The sequence below is a fragment of the Phalacrocorax aristotelis genome, chromosome 7 (assembly GCF_949628215.1).
Source record: "Phalacrocorax aristotelis chromosome 7, bGulAri2.1, whole genome shotgun sequence".
Taxonomy (NCBI): domain Eukaryota; kingdom Metazoa; phylum Chordata; class Aves; order Suliformes; family Phalacrocoracidae; genus Phalacrocorax; species Phalacrocorax aristotelis.
In genome coordinates, this window is record NC_134282.1 from 12,866,279 (window position 1) to 12,880,926 (window position 14,648).

The following is a 14,648-nucleotide window of genomic DNA, read 5'->3' on the forward strand; positions in this document are numbered from 1 at the left end:
TGTTAATGACCTGTTCAGCTACTTTCAGACACATCTCAAGCTATTCAGTGTTTTTTCTACTTCTTCCACACTTTCTTCAGCGAATTTCTCTGTAAACATGCAAAAACTATGTCAAATCCAAACCTCCAGTATGTGCACTAAAAACATATATGGGTGTTTTCTTCAACAAGTGTTATATCATATGAAGACAGAACAATGAAAAAGGAATGAAAGTGAAATCAGAGGTTAATCTTATTTGCTCAAAAATACCCATAAATTTTTACTTTTCAGCCAGATTCTACAGTCTTCATCACACACAACTCCAAATGAAGTTACTAGGATGTTTCTCAATTTTGATCTTTAGAATGTGGTCCACAGCTAGTAAGTGCTTAAGTACGCAGACTTATATTTGTATTTGATTTGTATTTGTCTGTAAAGTACTGTCTACAAACCAAAGCAACCATAAACATTCCTGGGTCTAAAATCTACAAATGAAATAGATCACCTTGAATGTTGTGTCCTATCACATAAATGCCTCTGCATATCCAGAGCTGAACTAGTTGCTGCTTTATGATGTTCAGGGAATTGGGTGGCAGAATGTTAACTATATAGCTAAGAGAACAGCTTTATGTGTGCTGGAACATTCGTAAGCTAAATTTTGTTGTTAAGAGGAGTTAGAGGACACAAATAGTGGTAAAAAAGCTATAATCTGGAATCTTTTATGAAAATATTCACTACATCATAGACCAACCCCCAAGAAAGGAAAATAAGTCATTCTATGCAGTGTATATTATGGTACAGCGACACAAGAAACATAATCTTAAATGATATTCTTTCATTCTGGAAGCTACAGAATAAACTCAGGTAAACTTCTTGGTGATGAAATAGAATGTATCTGAGCAACTGAGAATTATTTATTTCTTAAAAATTGTAATAAAAATATGATTGGAAATATCTTTTCATAAAAGGTTGCCATAATCTGTTGCCTAAAATTAAATTCCAAATAGTGATCTCTAATCGTAAAGCCTATAAGCAAATATATTTAAACACACTCAGATGAAACTCAAATATCTTTTTTCCTACGTAAGTTTTATTTGTTTGTTTTAATTTTAGCATATATAAAATACTTCTACAGATAAACCTTATGCTGTAAATAGACATAGAAAGTGGACACAAGTGCCAAGTCAATTTCTTGGAAAACGACATATGTAGGAACTAGTTGTGGCATAATTAGTCATATAGGTTTTTCTGGGTAAACCCAGACGTGTTTGGTCATCTAAGAAGTATTGTCTTACAGGGCTCTTCATTATTTTTCAGAAATACCTTGAATCCTTCATATAAAATAGGCTCAAAAATGACTCATTTTAGATAATTAAATCATTATTTTCTTCCAAAATGTTTATTTTCTGTGAGAATTTTCACTGACTTTTTATTAAAAGGAGACTTTTGTCCTAACAATGAAAAGTTGTAAGCAACTCTGCAAGTACTTATATAGGAGAAAGCCCTTTTTACATCTACAGTACCCTTGCTCCTAGAGGCCCTTGTGTGTATGAGCTCTCCCAGATGCACAACAGCTTGTCAGCATTTCTGCAGCCACTGCCGTCAGTTTGATTCACAGTGATCCCCCCTGCACCGATTATCTTAAAATAGCACAGTATAAATGAAATCTTACAATTATCACAAACACCCAGGTGTTTGGTATGGCAAGATGGCCTGTAGGAGAGTTGCTAATTTGGCCTGGAGAACTTGTGTGCTTGATCAGTATTTTCTGAGGGCAGCTGGCCGCCGCGTCTGTACATACTGTTGCAGCAACACACACCTCATGTGACTCATTCAGTCTGTATGAAAAATGTAGGAATAGCTGGTCCTGCTGTTGTTGTTCTTAAACTAAATGATAATCAGCACAGGAAAAACAGAGGTTGGAGGGAGAAGCTGAAGGAAAAGAGAGATATCACATATAAAGCCTTGTTGGCAGACAGCCGTACTACCTTTACCTTGCCAAATTGCCACAGCCAGCCATAAAGGCCTTCCCTCTTTTCTCTTCCTCTCTTTCCTACAGCGAGTCACTCCTGCAGACATTAGCTTGGTTATTCTGTTAGTTGATGAAAGATACTGTGTATTCTCTTATTCTATTTCTATTTACCATTACATAGTGTACAAAATGACTTATTAATGCTTTTCCAGATTTGTAAACATTATTTTCACACCTTTTAAAACAGTCCCCTACTACTGTAATTACAGGCATGTGTTTGCACCATCCTGAAAAGTAGTATGTGTTACAGAGAAAAAAACCTTGTTGTTCTTTAGTAGTGCCAGAAAAACAATATTCTTCATTTAAACTTGGTTTGGTTTAGTGGGGGGTGTTAATGCACTGAAGCTGACATTATTAACAGTATAGCTTTACTTAAAAGGCTACAGAAAGGAAGATCATGTTAGGTTGCAGAAACATTGTATTTGTGCAGAAGCTGATTATTTAAAACAGAAATTAATGAGATGCAAAACTGATGATGTCATAGATTCTTTTTGGTCTCTACAAATTACTAAATAAATTAGAGAAATCAGGGTATCAGTCACACTGAGTATATAAAAAAACACACTAATTTTCCACCACCAAGAGATTCTACAGAAAAAAGAGTTGTAATCTCCCATGTACAGCAAAAATAAAACATGAGAAAGAGATAGCCAGTGTTTGCATCTTCCTATAGATTTCTGTATCCGTGTGCAGGCTGAGGGTCATAACCTAGACTTGAGTACTGGGAAGGGTAGAGGTTAGAAACTCACGAATCATGTACTATCTGATAGTATTTTTCTTTCTAGATTTGCTTTGCAGTTGAGTTGCATCTTTGAAGAGAACCATGTGCTTTGACATCACAGCAACCGAAAACTACAGACACTTAAAGTATTTTGGATCTCCTTGAGTTGCTTGTAACCTAACTGTTCCGCAGTCTATAGGAACCTTGTAGTAACAGATGAAGAGTCTAAATGAGCTATACATGTCTAGGCCTTTATTAAACAAAGCCAAGAGACAGAGAAAAAAATCTCAGACTTTCTGACACTTACATGCTTCTTTCCAATTCTAACAGCTGCTTTAATGCTTTTCTATCTGTTGTCTCCACTAAGGTTTCTATTCTTTGCTTAGTTTTCCTTTTGCGCATTTTATTCTCGGATGTACTAGGTGCTCTGCTAAGTGACACATTCCAACCACAGTCACTGAATGCGACAGCCTTGCTGTATCTAATCATGAAACGCTGTGCTTAGACACTTGACAGCATTTGAAAGTATTGCGCTTCCTCTAGAAACAATGTTTAGTTTGCATGCACGTTTACATACAGGAGTTTAGTGAATGTAACTAGACAGGTAATTGACTGGGAATGGTAAACTAAATAGGAATACTATCTTTGGGTGTTTTTGTAAGTCAACTGTTATAAGTTTCTCCATGGGGTTTCAGAAAAAATATAAAGCTCATTTTTTAACAACTCTAAACTCTGTAAAAGACTGTTTTTCTGAAGATAGGATAAATCCTAGTTCAAGGAACTGTATTTTGAGAAAAAAGGTGGCACTGAATAGGGGCTTACTGTGAAGCATCTCCAAGCATCCTGGAGAACTGAATTTGATTTTGCAGAGTTATGTTACTTTTAAGATTATCTCAGAGGATTATTTGTATTTCTAGCAAAGCTCCAGGAATCATATAATACATGTAGAGTAGAGTTAACTTGAGATCCTATTTATTATGTATTTAACATCTGTGCTTTCAGGACAGCACATACTTGTGTGATTTTGGCTCATCTTTGGTGATCTGTTTGAGGATTCCTGAAAACAAAAAGGCTAAAAAAATTTAATATAATTTTATAAGCAGAAGCTCTGTCAGGTTCAATAGGCACAAGTAGATAAACTGAGCTACTGTGTACCACTTTGTGCTTTTAATCTTGGAAATAACAGATTGCACAAATAAAGAGAACCTGCCTCCAATTCTATAGTTGCCTTATGTCCTAGGTGTTCATTTAGCATTATTTTTTTCAAGATATGTTGTTTAGATGAGAAAAGAAAGTAAATTAAATTTACACATTTTACTGAATACGCTGCTTTCTAGGTTGAAGAAAACGAACTAAAATTGCATTCTGGATACGCAGTTACGATTAACAATATTGGAGTTTAACATAAGAAGAGCAACTCCAGAACTACACCTCTGTAATGAAAACTTCAAATGTTATATCTATACTTGCACAGTCTATATCAGTTGGAACTATATCAGCAATTAAAGCTTGTAATTATCTCACCAAGTAAAGAATGGAGGTGGGTGGACTTACTGTGTCAGCACGATAGCCACAGCATCATTTAGGACACTCTCTCCAAACAGGAAAGTGTACAAATCTGTATCCACATGCAGCTCGTGGAAAATAGCAAGGACTGTCACTGTACGGGGACAAAGCAAAGTGCATTTGTTACTTTCATATTCCTCTGGCAGTTCAAGAAATAAAGCAATGTTAGAATATGGGTTTTGAGAAGTCCTGTCTTATTTATTACCTAAATGGATAACAATAAGTTAAAATGGATCAACTGAAGTATGTAAGATCCTTAAATCCAGCAAGTCTATGAGTTTTGATGCTTCGACTGAGGTAGGAAGAAACTTTCTGTCTCACACAGAGAATCATGTGTAAAGGAAAATGGCACAGCATATTTTTCTGTGCATAAAGGACTTTGATCTCCTGACCAAGAAGAAATAAGGGTGCTGAGGAGACTTAGGTTTTGCCATAGACTTTGTGTGTGATGAGGGTAGCAGTTTACCTCTTTTCAGAAGGATATAAAAATGCTGATAATTCACACAAAAACATGAACAGGTGATTTTGCTTTGTTTTAATAAGATTTCTTGGAACTTTGCAATCATTACTGATAAGGTTTTCTAAATGGTACTTAAATATCTCTGTAATCTAAAAATCAGTTTGTAAACCCAAAATAGATTCTCGGTTCCCCTGTGAGATTTTATGTCAAAGTGATCTCTGTTGATGTGTTATCTTTGAAGAATTTTGGAAGTGTTATTCTACAGAAGACATTTTAGATGTGTGTAGCTGAACATTTGCTGATATAGCTATATTTAAATTGGGTAGTTATATTTAACCATCCTGGTAACCTCTCCCATCTACTCCCAGCACAGTTATAATTTAAAGTAGGAAAAGAGTTCTTTCCCCAGAACAGCTCAAAAGCGTAGGAAGATGTTTTATTGGAAAAAGATATTTTCTTGGTTCACCAATATCTATATTCAGGTTTTTGCTTGATTAGCAATGCTGCCTTAATGAGCTAAATGTGGACCCAATTTAGTCTCCCATTTTTTGATGTCATTGGCATAACAACAGACTTGTTTTCTAAAACTATTCACCACTTCCAGCTTTTGCTTATTAGCTAATTAGTTTGGGCTCACATTAATAGTCCCTGCAATAATGATAGAAGGAAAAGAAAATAGTAATCAAAGTCCAATGTACTGTTGGTATGTATGTACAGCAGGCCAAGCCAATTAGACAGATGCCTACACATTCCTCTCCTTCCTCTTTCCTCCTAAGAAAACAACAGCTTTCTTTTCTTGCTCTCTCTCACATCTCTACCCCAAAAATCTGACTTAAAACATTTTCAAATGAAAAGCAAAAGAATAAAAAAGCAACACAGCAATGCATCAATTGCCTCTTCTGGGAGAGACTCCCCAGTTCACCCAGTTCTCAGAAAGTATCTTCCACTTCAAATGTTTCTTCCATTCCCAACGGAGGTTATTGGATCTTCTTTACAGCAGTGCCTGTCCCTGACTGAAGAATTCTGGTCTCTGGAGGAAGACCACTACCAGTATCTGCTCTGTCCCTGTGTTTGTCTGGCCCCAGACACAGCAAGGTTCAGCCATACCACTGCTGAACGGATATTTATCTGATCTGTTTTTAAAGAACTGAAGTGTTGCTGATTCTACAAATCCCAAGGGAGACTAACCCACTCTTTAGTATTCATACAATTTATAAATGCAGTTATTCCTGAATGTCTAACCAAAATCTCCCCTCCTGCTCTTCAAGTCTCTAATTTCCATTCCTAGCCTAATGAGACATGAATAATTTGTCACGTTTATTCCCTTTTTCTTTCCAGCAACATTTTGCCTATTCAAAGACTCATTTCTGACATCTCCTCCCTAAACTGACTCACTTCTTTCAATTTTCTCCTTTCAGTAATGTTTTCTAGCCCTCTAATTACTTCTAATCAGTCCATATCTTTCTTGAAATACAGTGCCCAAAATCAGATCCAAGTACTGGTAGTTGACACTTGCTGTCAAGAAACAGAGTGAAAAGATGCTGTAGAACATGTGTTAATAAATCCTGTTTTCTTTTTTTTTGCTATGTGTTGGTATTGATGACTCATTTTCAGGTTATAAACTTGAAGTCCTTTTCAACAGTGAATGCTCATTTCTTATCTTCTATCTATGAGGTTGATTATTTCTAAGTGTAGCATTTATCCTTGTTGATTTTAAATTACTGCAAGAATCACATTGAGTTCTAATCGTGTCCTTCAAAGTGTTTGCAATCTCCTCTTAGCATAGTATGATACATTAAAGAAGCATCCTCTATTGCACTAGCCAACTCATTAATGAAAATGTTAAATACTGTCTGCATAAGAAGAGAACTGCATAATCCTTAGGACATCCACCCTGTTTAAGAGTTCAGTAAAAAATTTTCTCCTTGTTTTGCCAACCACCGTCTAGTCATTTCCTCAAGATCACATCTGCCTTCATTAATTATGAGAATCTATGGATACAGTTCAGAATGGGCATATTAAAAGGGACGTGATACTGTGCTATGGAAGAAAGTTAATTTAAATTATTCTCTGGATAGAATAATACTCTATGAATAGTCATCATTGTCCAAAGTAGTCACATCATGTTTTTTTTCTGATGGATGACTTTAAAACTCAAGAGAATCGATTTAAAACTGCAGTATGTGCTGTCGTATGCAACAGTATCAGATCTAATCTGTGAGAACTTTCATATCTAAGTAAAGATCATAGACACTAAATTGCAGTAAGTATGGCCTCTCTGGCTTTCTAAAGGCACTTTTGAGGAACAGTAAGTAGGGCTTGGTTTTTGCGTGGTAACTACCACACAATTATACCACTTGTATAAATCATTAGCTACGATATGTATTATAAAAATACCAAGCTACTTTTCATTAAAGTACACAGCATCTCTTCATCTCTTATGTCAATCTAAGCATACGAGGCAAGAGATAGCTGGTGAAGAACTAGATGGCTGGAAGGACATATAATTGGGGGATAGGAAACATCTTCTGTGGCAGTAGAAAGCTGAAACAAATAGAAAAAACATGTATCAGAGCTCCTGACTCATAAAGGGCCATGAACATCATTAAAAAATTCAGTGATGGGAAGCCTGAAATAATGAAGCACCTAAAATTTTCTCAGTACTTGTGCCAACAGAAATCTGATTCACTTCTTTGACTCCATTGACTGAGGTAACGTCTGTTAGATGCTAAGCCTAGATTTTGGTTGTATCCTAGTCAGAACAAGTGTCTGTGGAGCTGGTTTGTGAAAGATATCTTTTGACATATGTAGAAACAAATTGGCTTGTTATTAATTTCTGTGAAAAGTATGTATAACTGAAATATTAGCAAACTACAACAATCCCTAAGCTAACTGTATCCAATGCTTCTTCACTGTTATGTTTGAAAAGAATTAGGAAGCTCAGAAAATAAATGAGATCATTATATAAACTATGGGTATTATTGTACCTGAGTCTTCTGACTAGAACTATTAATCTCTTTCATAGCTCATGGGCCTAAATTCTTTTAGAAGGGTAGTATCAAATGGGAAGAAATAAGATGAGAGAAATCTCACTTATATTTCCCATCTATTTTTCTCTAAAAATAACAATTCTAATTTTAATTATAGTCTCCTTTCCCTACTAATCAGTCATGACACTCACAGATTAGTTCAGTGGTGAATAAGAAGAAAGCATAAAAATATTTTAATTAAAAGCACATTTATAAACAGTCTTATATAACCAGTGTACAAAATGTTTTACCTTGCTGTATTTATAAATTATACCTAATGCAAAATCCTTTGATTTTATGAGAAACAGAAACTGGTCTTTCTGATAAATACCCAATTTTATCAATAACAGCAGCAGTGCAACTCACATCTTCAGTTCAGCTGTAACCATAGTAACTTCAAATAGAGAAGAGCCTTGTGATTATCAGTATGACCAAAGGTAAGGGAGTTCATATAGCTCAGAAATAGCTGTGCTTCAGCAAACCTTGTGAAGGTAAACCTGTTTTCTATGCTTGAAATGTCAAAAGTTAAAAAAAAAAAAGTGCTAAAGATACATGAAATACCTTTGGATTGGAAGGTCATTTCACAGAATGTGTTAATAACAACAGCTAAGACAAACTGCCAAAGTTGTACTTTTCGGTTATTTTTTGGTGGCTAAGGTAGAGGGCATATATTTTCATTCATGTGCCAGTTTTGTTCTGTCATTCACCTTATTCCATTACAACCACTGGTACCCTGAAGCAGCCTATTGCTGGGGCTTATCCCTGTGTCTGCTTTTCAATCACAGGGGACAGTTGTCAGAACATCCTTATCCGTGCTCACACATGAGGCAGTTTCCTTTTGCAGGTTTCCGATACTCAAGCACCAAGGGCTGGGGGCTCCACTCCCCACACCAGCACCTTTTCCACAGTCTCTTTGCTGCTCTTGATGAGTGACAAATGTACCAGAACAGAGGGAGGAACTACTCCATCCCCTTTGAAGGGATCACACAAAAAAACTTCCAGAGTCGGGTTATATTAGAAATCAAAACTAATACTAACGGTACAATACTAACACAAGGAAAACACTTTCAACAGTGAAACAGTGAAATCTGTGTTGTTTTACGCAGATGAAATAACAAGAAGAGATGATTTCCCCAACTACATGATAAAGGATACCTATTGATCAGAATAAATCAAAATATAAATACTGGTCTGACATTTTAAACCAAAGACTAATGGAGGTAGAATTCGGGAATTTTAAAATTCTATTTCTTAGAAATTGAACCTCTCACCTGAAGTCTTGAAATGAGAATTATTTTCTGCTGATAATGATAAATTACTAGAAGGAAATATTTCTTGTAAAATGAATGATTCACTTGAAAGTAACCTTCCTTTGTCCCTACAGTCTCTACTTTTCTTTCCAGAAACATGAGAGTTTTTGAAGCATCCCTAAATATCACATACATTTAGGGATCACAACCTGTAATGCAAAACACAGTCCCAACTATATCCAGGCATAAATTAATTTCTTAATCTTATTTTAAGTGCTAGTTTTCTATATCAGGGAACCTATAGCATATAACAGCAATTCTGAACTAATTTTATGCAAACATCTCTATATTAAAAATCTCCAAATACTCTTCAAAACTAAAAACTACAGAGTGCTATGACATAATTTCCTTCTTCCTAACAACATTAGTAACTTTTGGCTGGCATAAATTTGTTTGCTGCCGTGGTGGTAAAATACTTCATTTAACATGCAAGCATCTACCAGTCATCTTTACTATTACAAATACGGAACGCAATCAAAACAACTTCTGTCAAGTCAATAGATCGGTTTTTTAACATCTTTTGAGGCTTAATTGCTTTCCACAGCCAAGGGAAATTAAATCTCTTTTTGAAATGAGCTTATAATACTACACAGTGAAGAATTAAATGAAAAATCAGGTAGCAAATCTGACAGGAATGTATTATTTCATCTTAGTATGGTGATTTATTATTCTATCTTATTTCTGTGATACTAACAACATTTTACCAAAGATTTATTTTTTTTTTTAAAAGCTAGACATTACATACAGAATCATAGAATGGTTTGGGTTGGAAGGTACCTTAAAAGATCATCTATAGTTCCAACCCCCCTGCCATGGGCAGGGACACCTTCCACTAGACCAGGTTGCTCAAAGCCCCATCCAACCTGGCCTTGAACGCTTCCAGGGATGGAGCATCCACACCTTCTCTGGGCAACCTGTTCCATTGCCTCACCACCCTCGTAGTGAAGAATTTCTTCCTTATATCTAATCTAAGTCTACCTTCTTTCAGCTTAAAGCCATCACCCCTTGTCCTGTCACAACAGGCCCTTGTAAAAAGTCCCTCTCCAGCTTTCTTGTAGGCCCCTTTCAGGTACTGGAAGGTTGCTATAATGGTTTCCCTAAAGCCTTCTCTTCTGCAGGCTGAACAACCCCAACTCTGTCAGCCTGTCTTCATAGGAGCGGTGCTCCAGCCCTCTGATTATCTCTGTGGCCGTCACTCCAACAGTTCCATGGCCTTTTTATGTTGGGGCCTCAGAGCTGAATGCAGCACTCCAGGTGGGGTCTCATGAGAGCGGGGTAGAGGGGGAGAATCACCTCCCTTGACCTGCTGGCCACGCTGCTTTTGATGCAGCCCAAGATACGGTTTGCTTTCTGGGCTGCAAGTGCACATTGTCGGGTCATGTTGAACTTCTCATCAACCAACACCCCCAAGTCCTTCTCCTCAGGGCTGCTCTCAATCCGTTCTCTGCCCAGCCTACATTTGTGCATGGGATTGTTCCGAGCAATCATTAGACTGATTATTTCAATACAAATAATTTACATTTATAATGGATAATATAGTATAATTCAAAGTATCAGTTATTATTATATTAATATAAATTCATTAGGCTGATTATATTATGCCCTAGTACATATCAGTCCTCCAGGAGACCATATTTTAACTGATTTTGGAATTCCAATGAGCTTTTTACATGGCTTGAGATTATAATTCACTAGCAAATCCTACATTACAGTGAAATATTTTTAGTGATTTCTACCATTTCATTAAGCAAAAATGTCATTCAAAACTCTAAGTCTTTGAGGGACTGAAATTTACAGGTAAGATCAATAAAAACATGAAACAGCTTAGAATATTGTGAATAGATAACAGATGGAGCAAGACTGAACATTAAAAACTCTTGGACATGTACAGACACTCTATAACTCCATATAAACAGAAGAATAATTACAAATGGTATTAATCAATGATAATTTGTCACACTAAAAGTAGTTTTCTCAACTGGAGTGTTGGTTTTTAAGCCTATTTAAAAATCTGGGAAAAGTAATCCTTGCCACTTCTTATTCCTTCCAGTACAAGAGGAGCTTCTTTTTTTTTTTTTTCTTATGATTGCTCCAGATTAATCAGTGGGTGATTTATATACTATTATAATCAAAATCAGTGCATTTGTCTTATGTATTTCTGCTCATAAGTCAATATGTAAATTTCTGAAACTACATAGTATTGGACTGGAAAATAGGAAAAGAAACTAAGCCAACTGCAAAACTCTATTCATAGCATAATCAAGAAATGTACTTGGAAGTTGTAAGCAACCTTTTATTCCATAAGGAATTTATTTTGCTAGGTTTTCTTTGTGCTTTCAATTTCTGTGTTTTTCTCTTGCTCCAAGGATAGGCTCCAATCATATGCTGAATCTTATTAAAGTAGTTGGGTAATTTTATAAGTGGCAGCATCTTGGATGCTTGGATTAATTTGAGAATAACAATTTGATGCAGCTTTTACAGCAATCTTGCAACAATCAGTTTTCTGGAAGTAAAATGTTTTACTCTGTGTTTTTAAGCCATCAAAATGATAAATCACAAGCTCAAAGTCTTTTGTTAAATATTGAGGGTTCGTTTAAAGAATGGAACAAATTTGTAGAACAATTGCTCTTTGTCATTTCTTTTAATAGCCATAAATTTGAAAGATTTATTCATAAGTTTCTCAGAGAAGCTTCTCATGGGTAGTTAATGCTAATGTAGCATGTCATGTGCATCACAATGTGCTTTCTATTCCACCTCCTGTAACAGCTTGACTGAAAATTTTGCAAAAATCCAGTGTACCCCTTGCAGACTTTGTACTTTGTCTCTTTGTAGATAACACATCAAAAAGTTCTTTTTCACCTCCTCCTTCACTATTGTCCCACAGATGCAAAAAAGCAATACCTGCCTTTAAATATCAGAGCACTCTTACTAACACTTTCAATGTAGCAAAACCTGAACAAATCTATGAAACCTAGGCTAACGGTGAGGTTAGCTCTGTTTTGATTACGAGGTTGGACTAGAAGACCTCCAGAAGTCCCTTCAAATCTAAATGGTCCTGTAATTCTGTGATTCCAAAATTCACTGAGTCTGTTTCCCAGGCTTTGCTAATTACTGTAAATTTAGGCTTTAAATCTCAGATCTAGAAATTTAAGTCAACCTGTTGGCATCTGTCCTTTTAGAGTTGAACTTATCATGAAACACTGCATTCAAATTGTAAACTGATACCTTATAAACAGTATTTATATGGGCAAATCTCAAAGCTAGGTTCCCTATATCTTTAAACTAGGTTAGATCACACATGAATGCAATGGCTAAATTATTAACCATGAGGCTCCAACGTTACAGCAGTTCTTATATCAGCAATGAACAGATAGGTGTCCTGAGGATTGGAGAACAACATTTTTCCCATCTCCCCAGCAGCTTCATTCATAAAGTTAGTGAGTTAAACATAGGTAAACCAGTTACTAAAACAAACACAGGAGATCTTTGGAACCAACCTGATTTATTATTATCAGACTATCAGGCATTTAACAGATATGAGAATAAAATGTCAAGACCAGAGACTTTGAACATTTCTATGGCACATGTAGTTTTTATGTTCTTATTTACTATTCTGACTTCTGAAAATGTAATTTATTTTAAAAGATTACCTGGATCTGTGGCAGACATCAGTGATCCAAAAAATAAACAGTCAGTGAAGTGGAATTCCCATCCCTTTAACTGGCCAAGGTGTACCATGGCCTTCACAAAACCATACATTATCAACCTGTCAGGGGGAAGATAAGACAGGCATTCAGACAGAGTATGTAACACTTATGCTTAACTTACAGTATTAAGCAGGTTCTTATTCTCTTCAGCTTCTTTTAAATAAATGTATCATGTGAATACTGAACATAAAATGCCATCATATAAAAACCTGTTTCCTATTCAACTGTTCAAGTATTCTATTGAAACATCACAAAGAATTCCAAAGGAAAGACTCTTCTGAATAATTGTCATCTGCCGGTAGCAGAGGACAATGCTTTTAGCTGTTTATTTTTCAAGAGAAAAGATAATGTAAGCTTAAGAAGACATTATTAAGACTAATTTGTCTAATGTTGTAGAATGTTTAAACAAAGGCAGTTCTACTATCAGCTCTGTGGCATGCTCTAATATTTCTCGGTGAATTGTTTTATTCTATCAACTTTTAAATGTTAGCTGTATTCAAAATTCTAGATAAGGTCTCCAAATGAGACAGATATTTAACAATTCACAATGACAGTGAGGCAACAAAGTCACACTTCAAAGCGCACTGCTAAATCCTCATCAGTGAACAGGAAACATTACAATTAGTTATATAATAAGGTAATGCTATCCAAGATGAGTATTCTAGCAAGAATCTTGAGATATCTTGAAAAAAAGGAATTTACTTCTTGTTAGAGCCTGTGGCAGATTTTTAAAATTTTGTATGTTTCCAATCTAGTTACTAAAAAACCCCAATGCATTCAATACCTTTTCCATAAACACAACACATAAATTGACAACTGTGCTCTTCTAACTACAGATTTTGAAAAAATCATTTAAACAGCTACGTGCATTCACATACTTAGCTACATTTTGCCCTCAGCTATACTCCTCTAAGATGTTTCTGAAGTCACATTAGTACAGAAGATCTGAGTGGCAGATAAAGTGCTGCTAAACAAACAGCCTGAGAGCTAATTACAAATTGTTTTCAGATACTTTACCAACCTGTAGATTTTCTGAAGTGTAGTTAGTTTATTACATTAAGAGGGAAGCAAATAGGTCATCACAGAATTCTCCAATGGTCCTAAGTATTTGTGGATGTATTTACATAAGCTGCCTAGCAGTTAGCCACCAATTGTTCTAAAATAATTTATCCATCTGAGGGTCTTCTTGATTGATGAACTCACTTCCTCTCCATTTAAAAAAATACAACAATTCAAGACCCTGCAGTGAAGTTAGTCTTTTTATCCCCAGTGCAAATATGTTTGCTTTAAGGAATTAGTTCTTAAAAAACTGACTGTGGTCCCACTATGCTGATTTGCAATTGTCTCAAAGTCAACAGTAATGGAAGTGAACATATGCCTTTTAGAAATAATTGCCCAAACCTGCTTGCAGTTTTGACCAGAGATACTCTTCTGACTCAGTTAAAAGTATTTTAATGTAAGTCATGATCATTTAGTCATGATAATTCTTTAAATAGGCAGTGTAGACATCATCCTGGTCTTGAGCATTGTTTCTTACACATTATTAGATACTTTCAGTATGTCTCTTTTTACTGTCTGTACAAAGTTGCAGATGAGCTGGACAAAATTGGATTCAGGAGTCTTTCATTGACATAGGAGGTCTAAGTTTGCTATGAAGTTTAGTACAGTAGGAGACTTAGAGAACCTGGTCTTAGTTCACATACTGTTCGAATCTCAGCTGTACTGAAAAGGGAAATAAAGCTGAAGATTGGATTGTACAATGGTGCTGATTTAATCATTGAGATGTAAACCCTCATCCAGCAGAGGAGAACAGCAAACTCAGAATACTATGCCTTTTTTAAAAA

At 35.7% G+C, this 14,648-nt stretch overlaps 1 protein-coding gene across 2 annotated transcripts in view; it reads right to left on the bottom strand.

Moving 5' to 3' along the window:
- Nucleotides 1-14,648, bottom strand: part of SLC9A9 (solute carrier family 9 member A9) — a 222,766-nt gene that overhangs the window by 160,744 nt on the left and 47,374 nt on the right. For both annotated transcript variants that reach the window (XM_075098872.1, XM_075098873.1), the window contains exons 5-6: nt 12,748-12,863; nt 4,287-4,392 (exon numbers count right to left, since the gene is read on the bottom strand). In XM_075098872.1, coding sequence (XP_074954973.1) covers nt 4,287-4,392; nt 12,748-12,863 — 222 coding nt within the window. The remainder of the gene's footprint in view (nt 1-4,286; nt 4,393-12,747; nt 12,864-14,648) is intronic.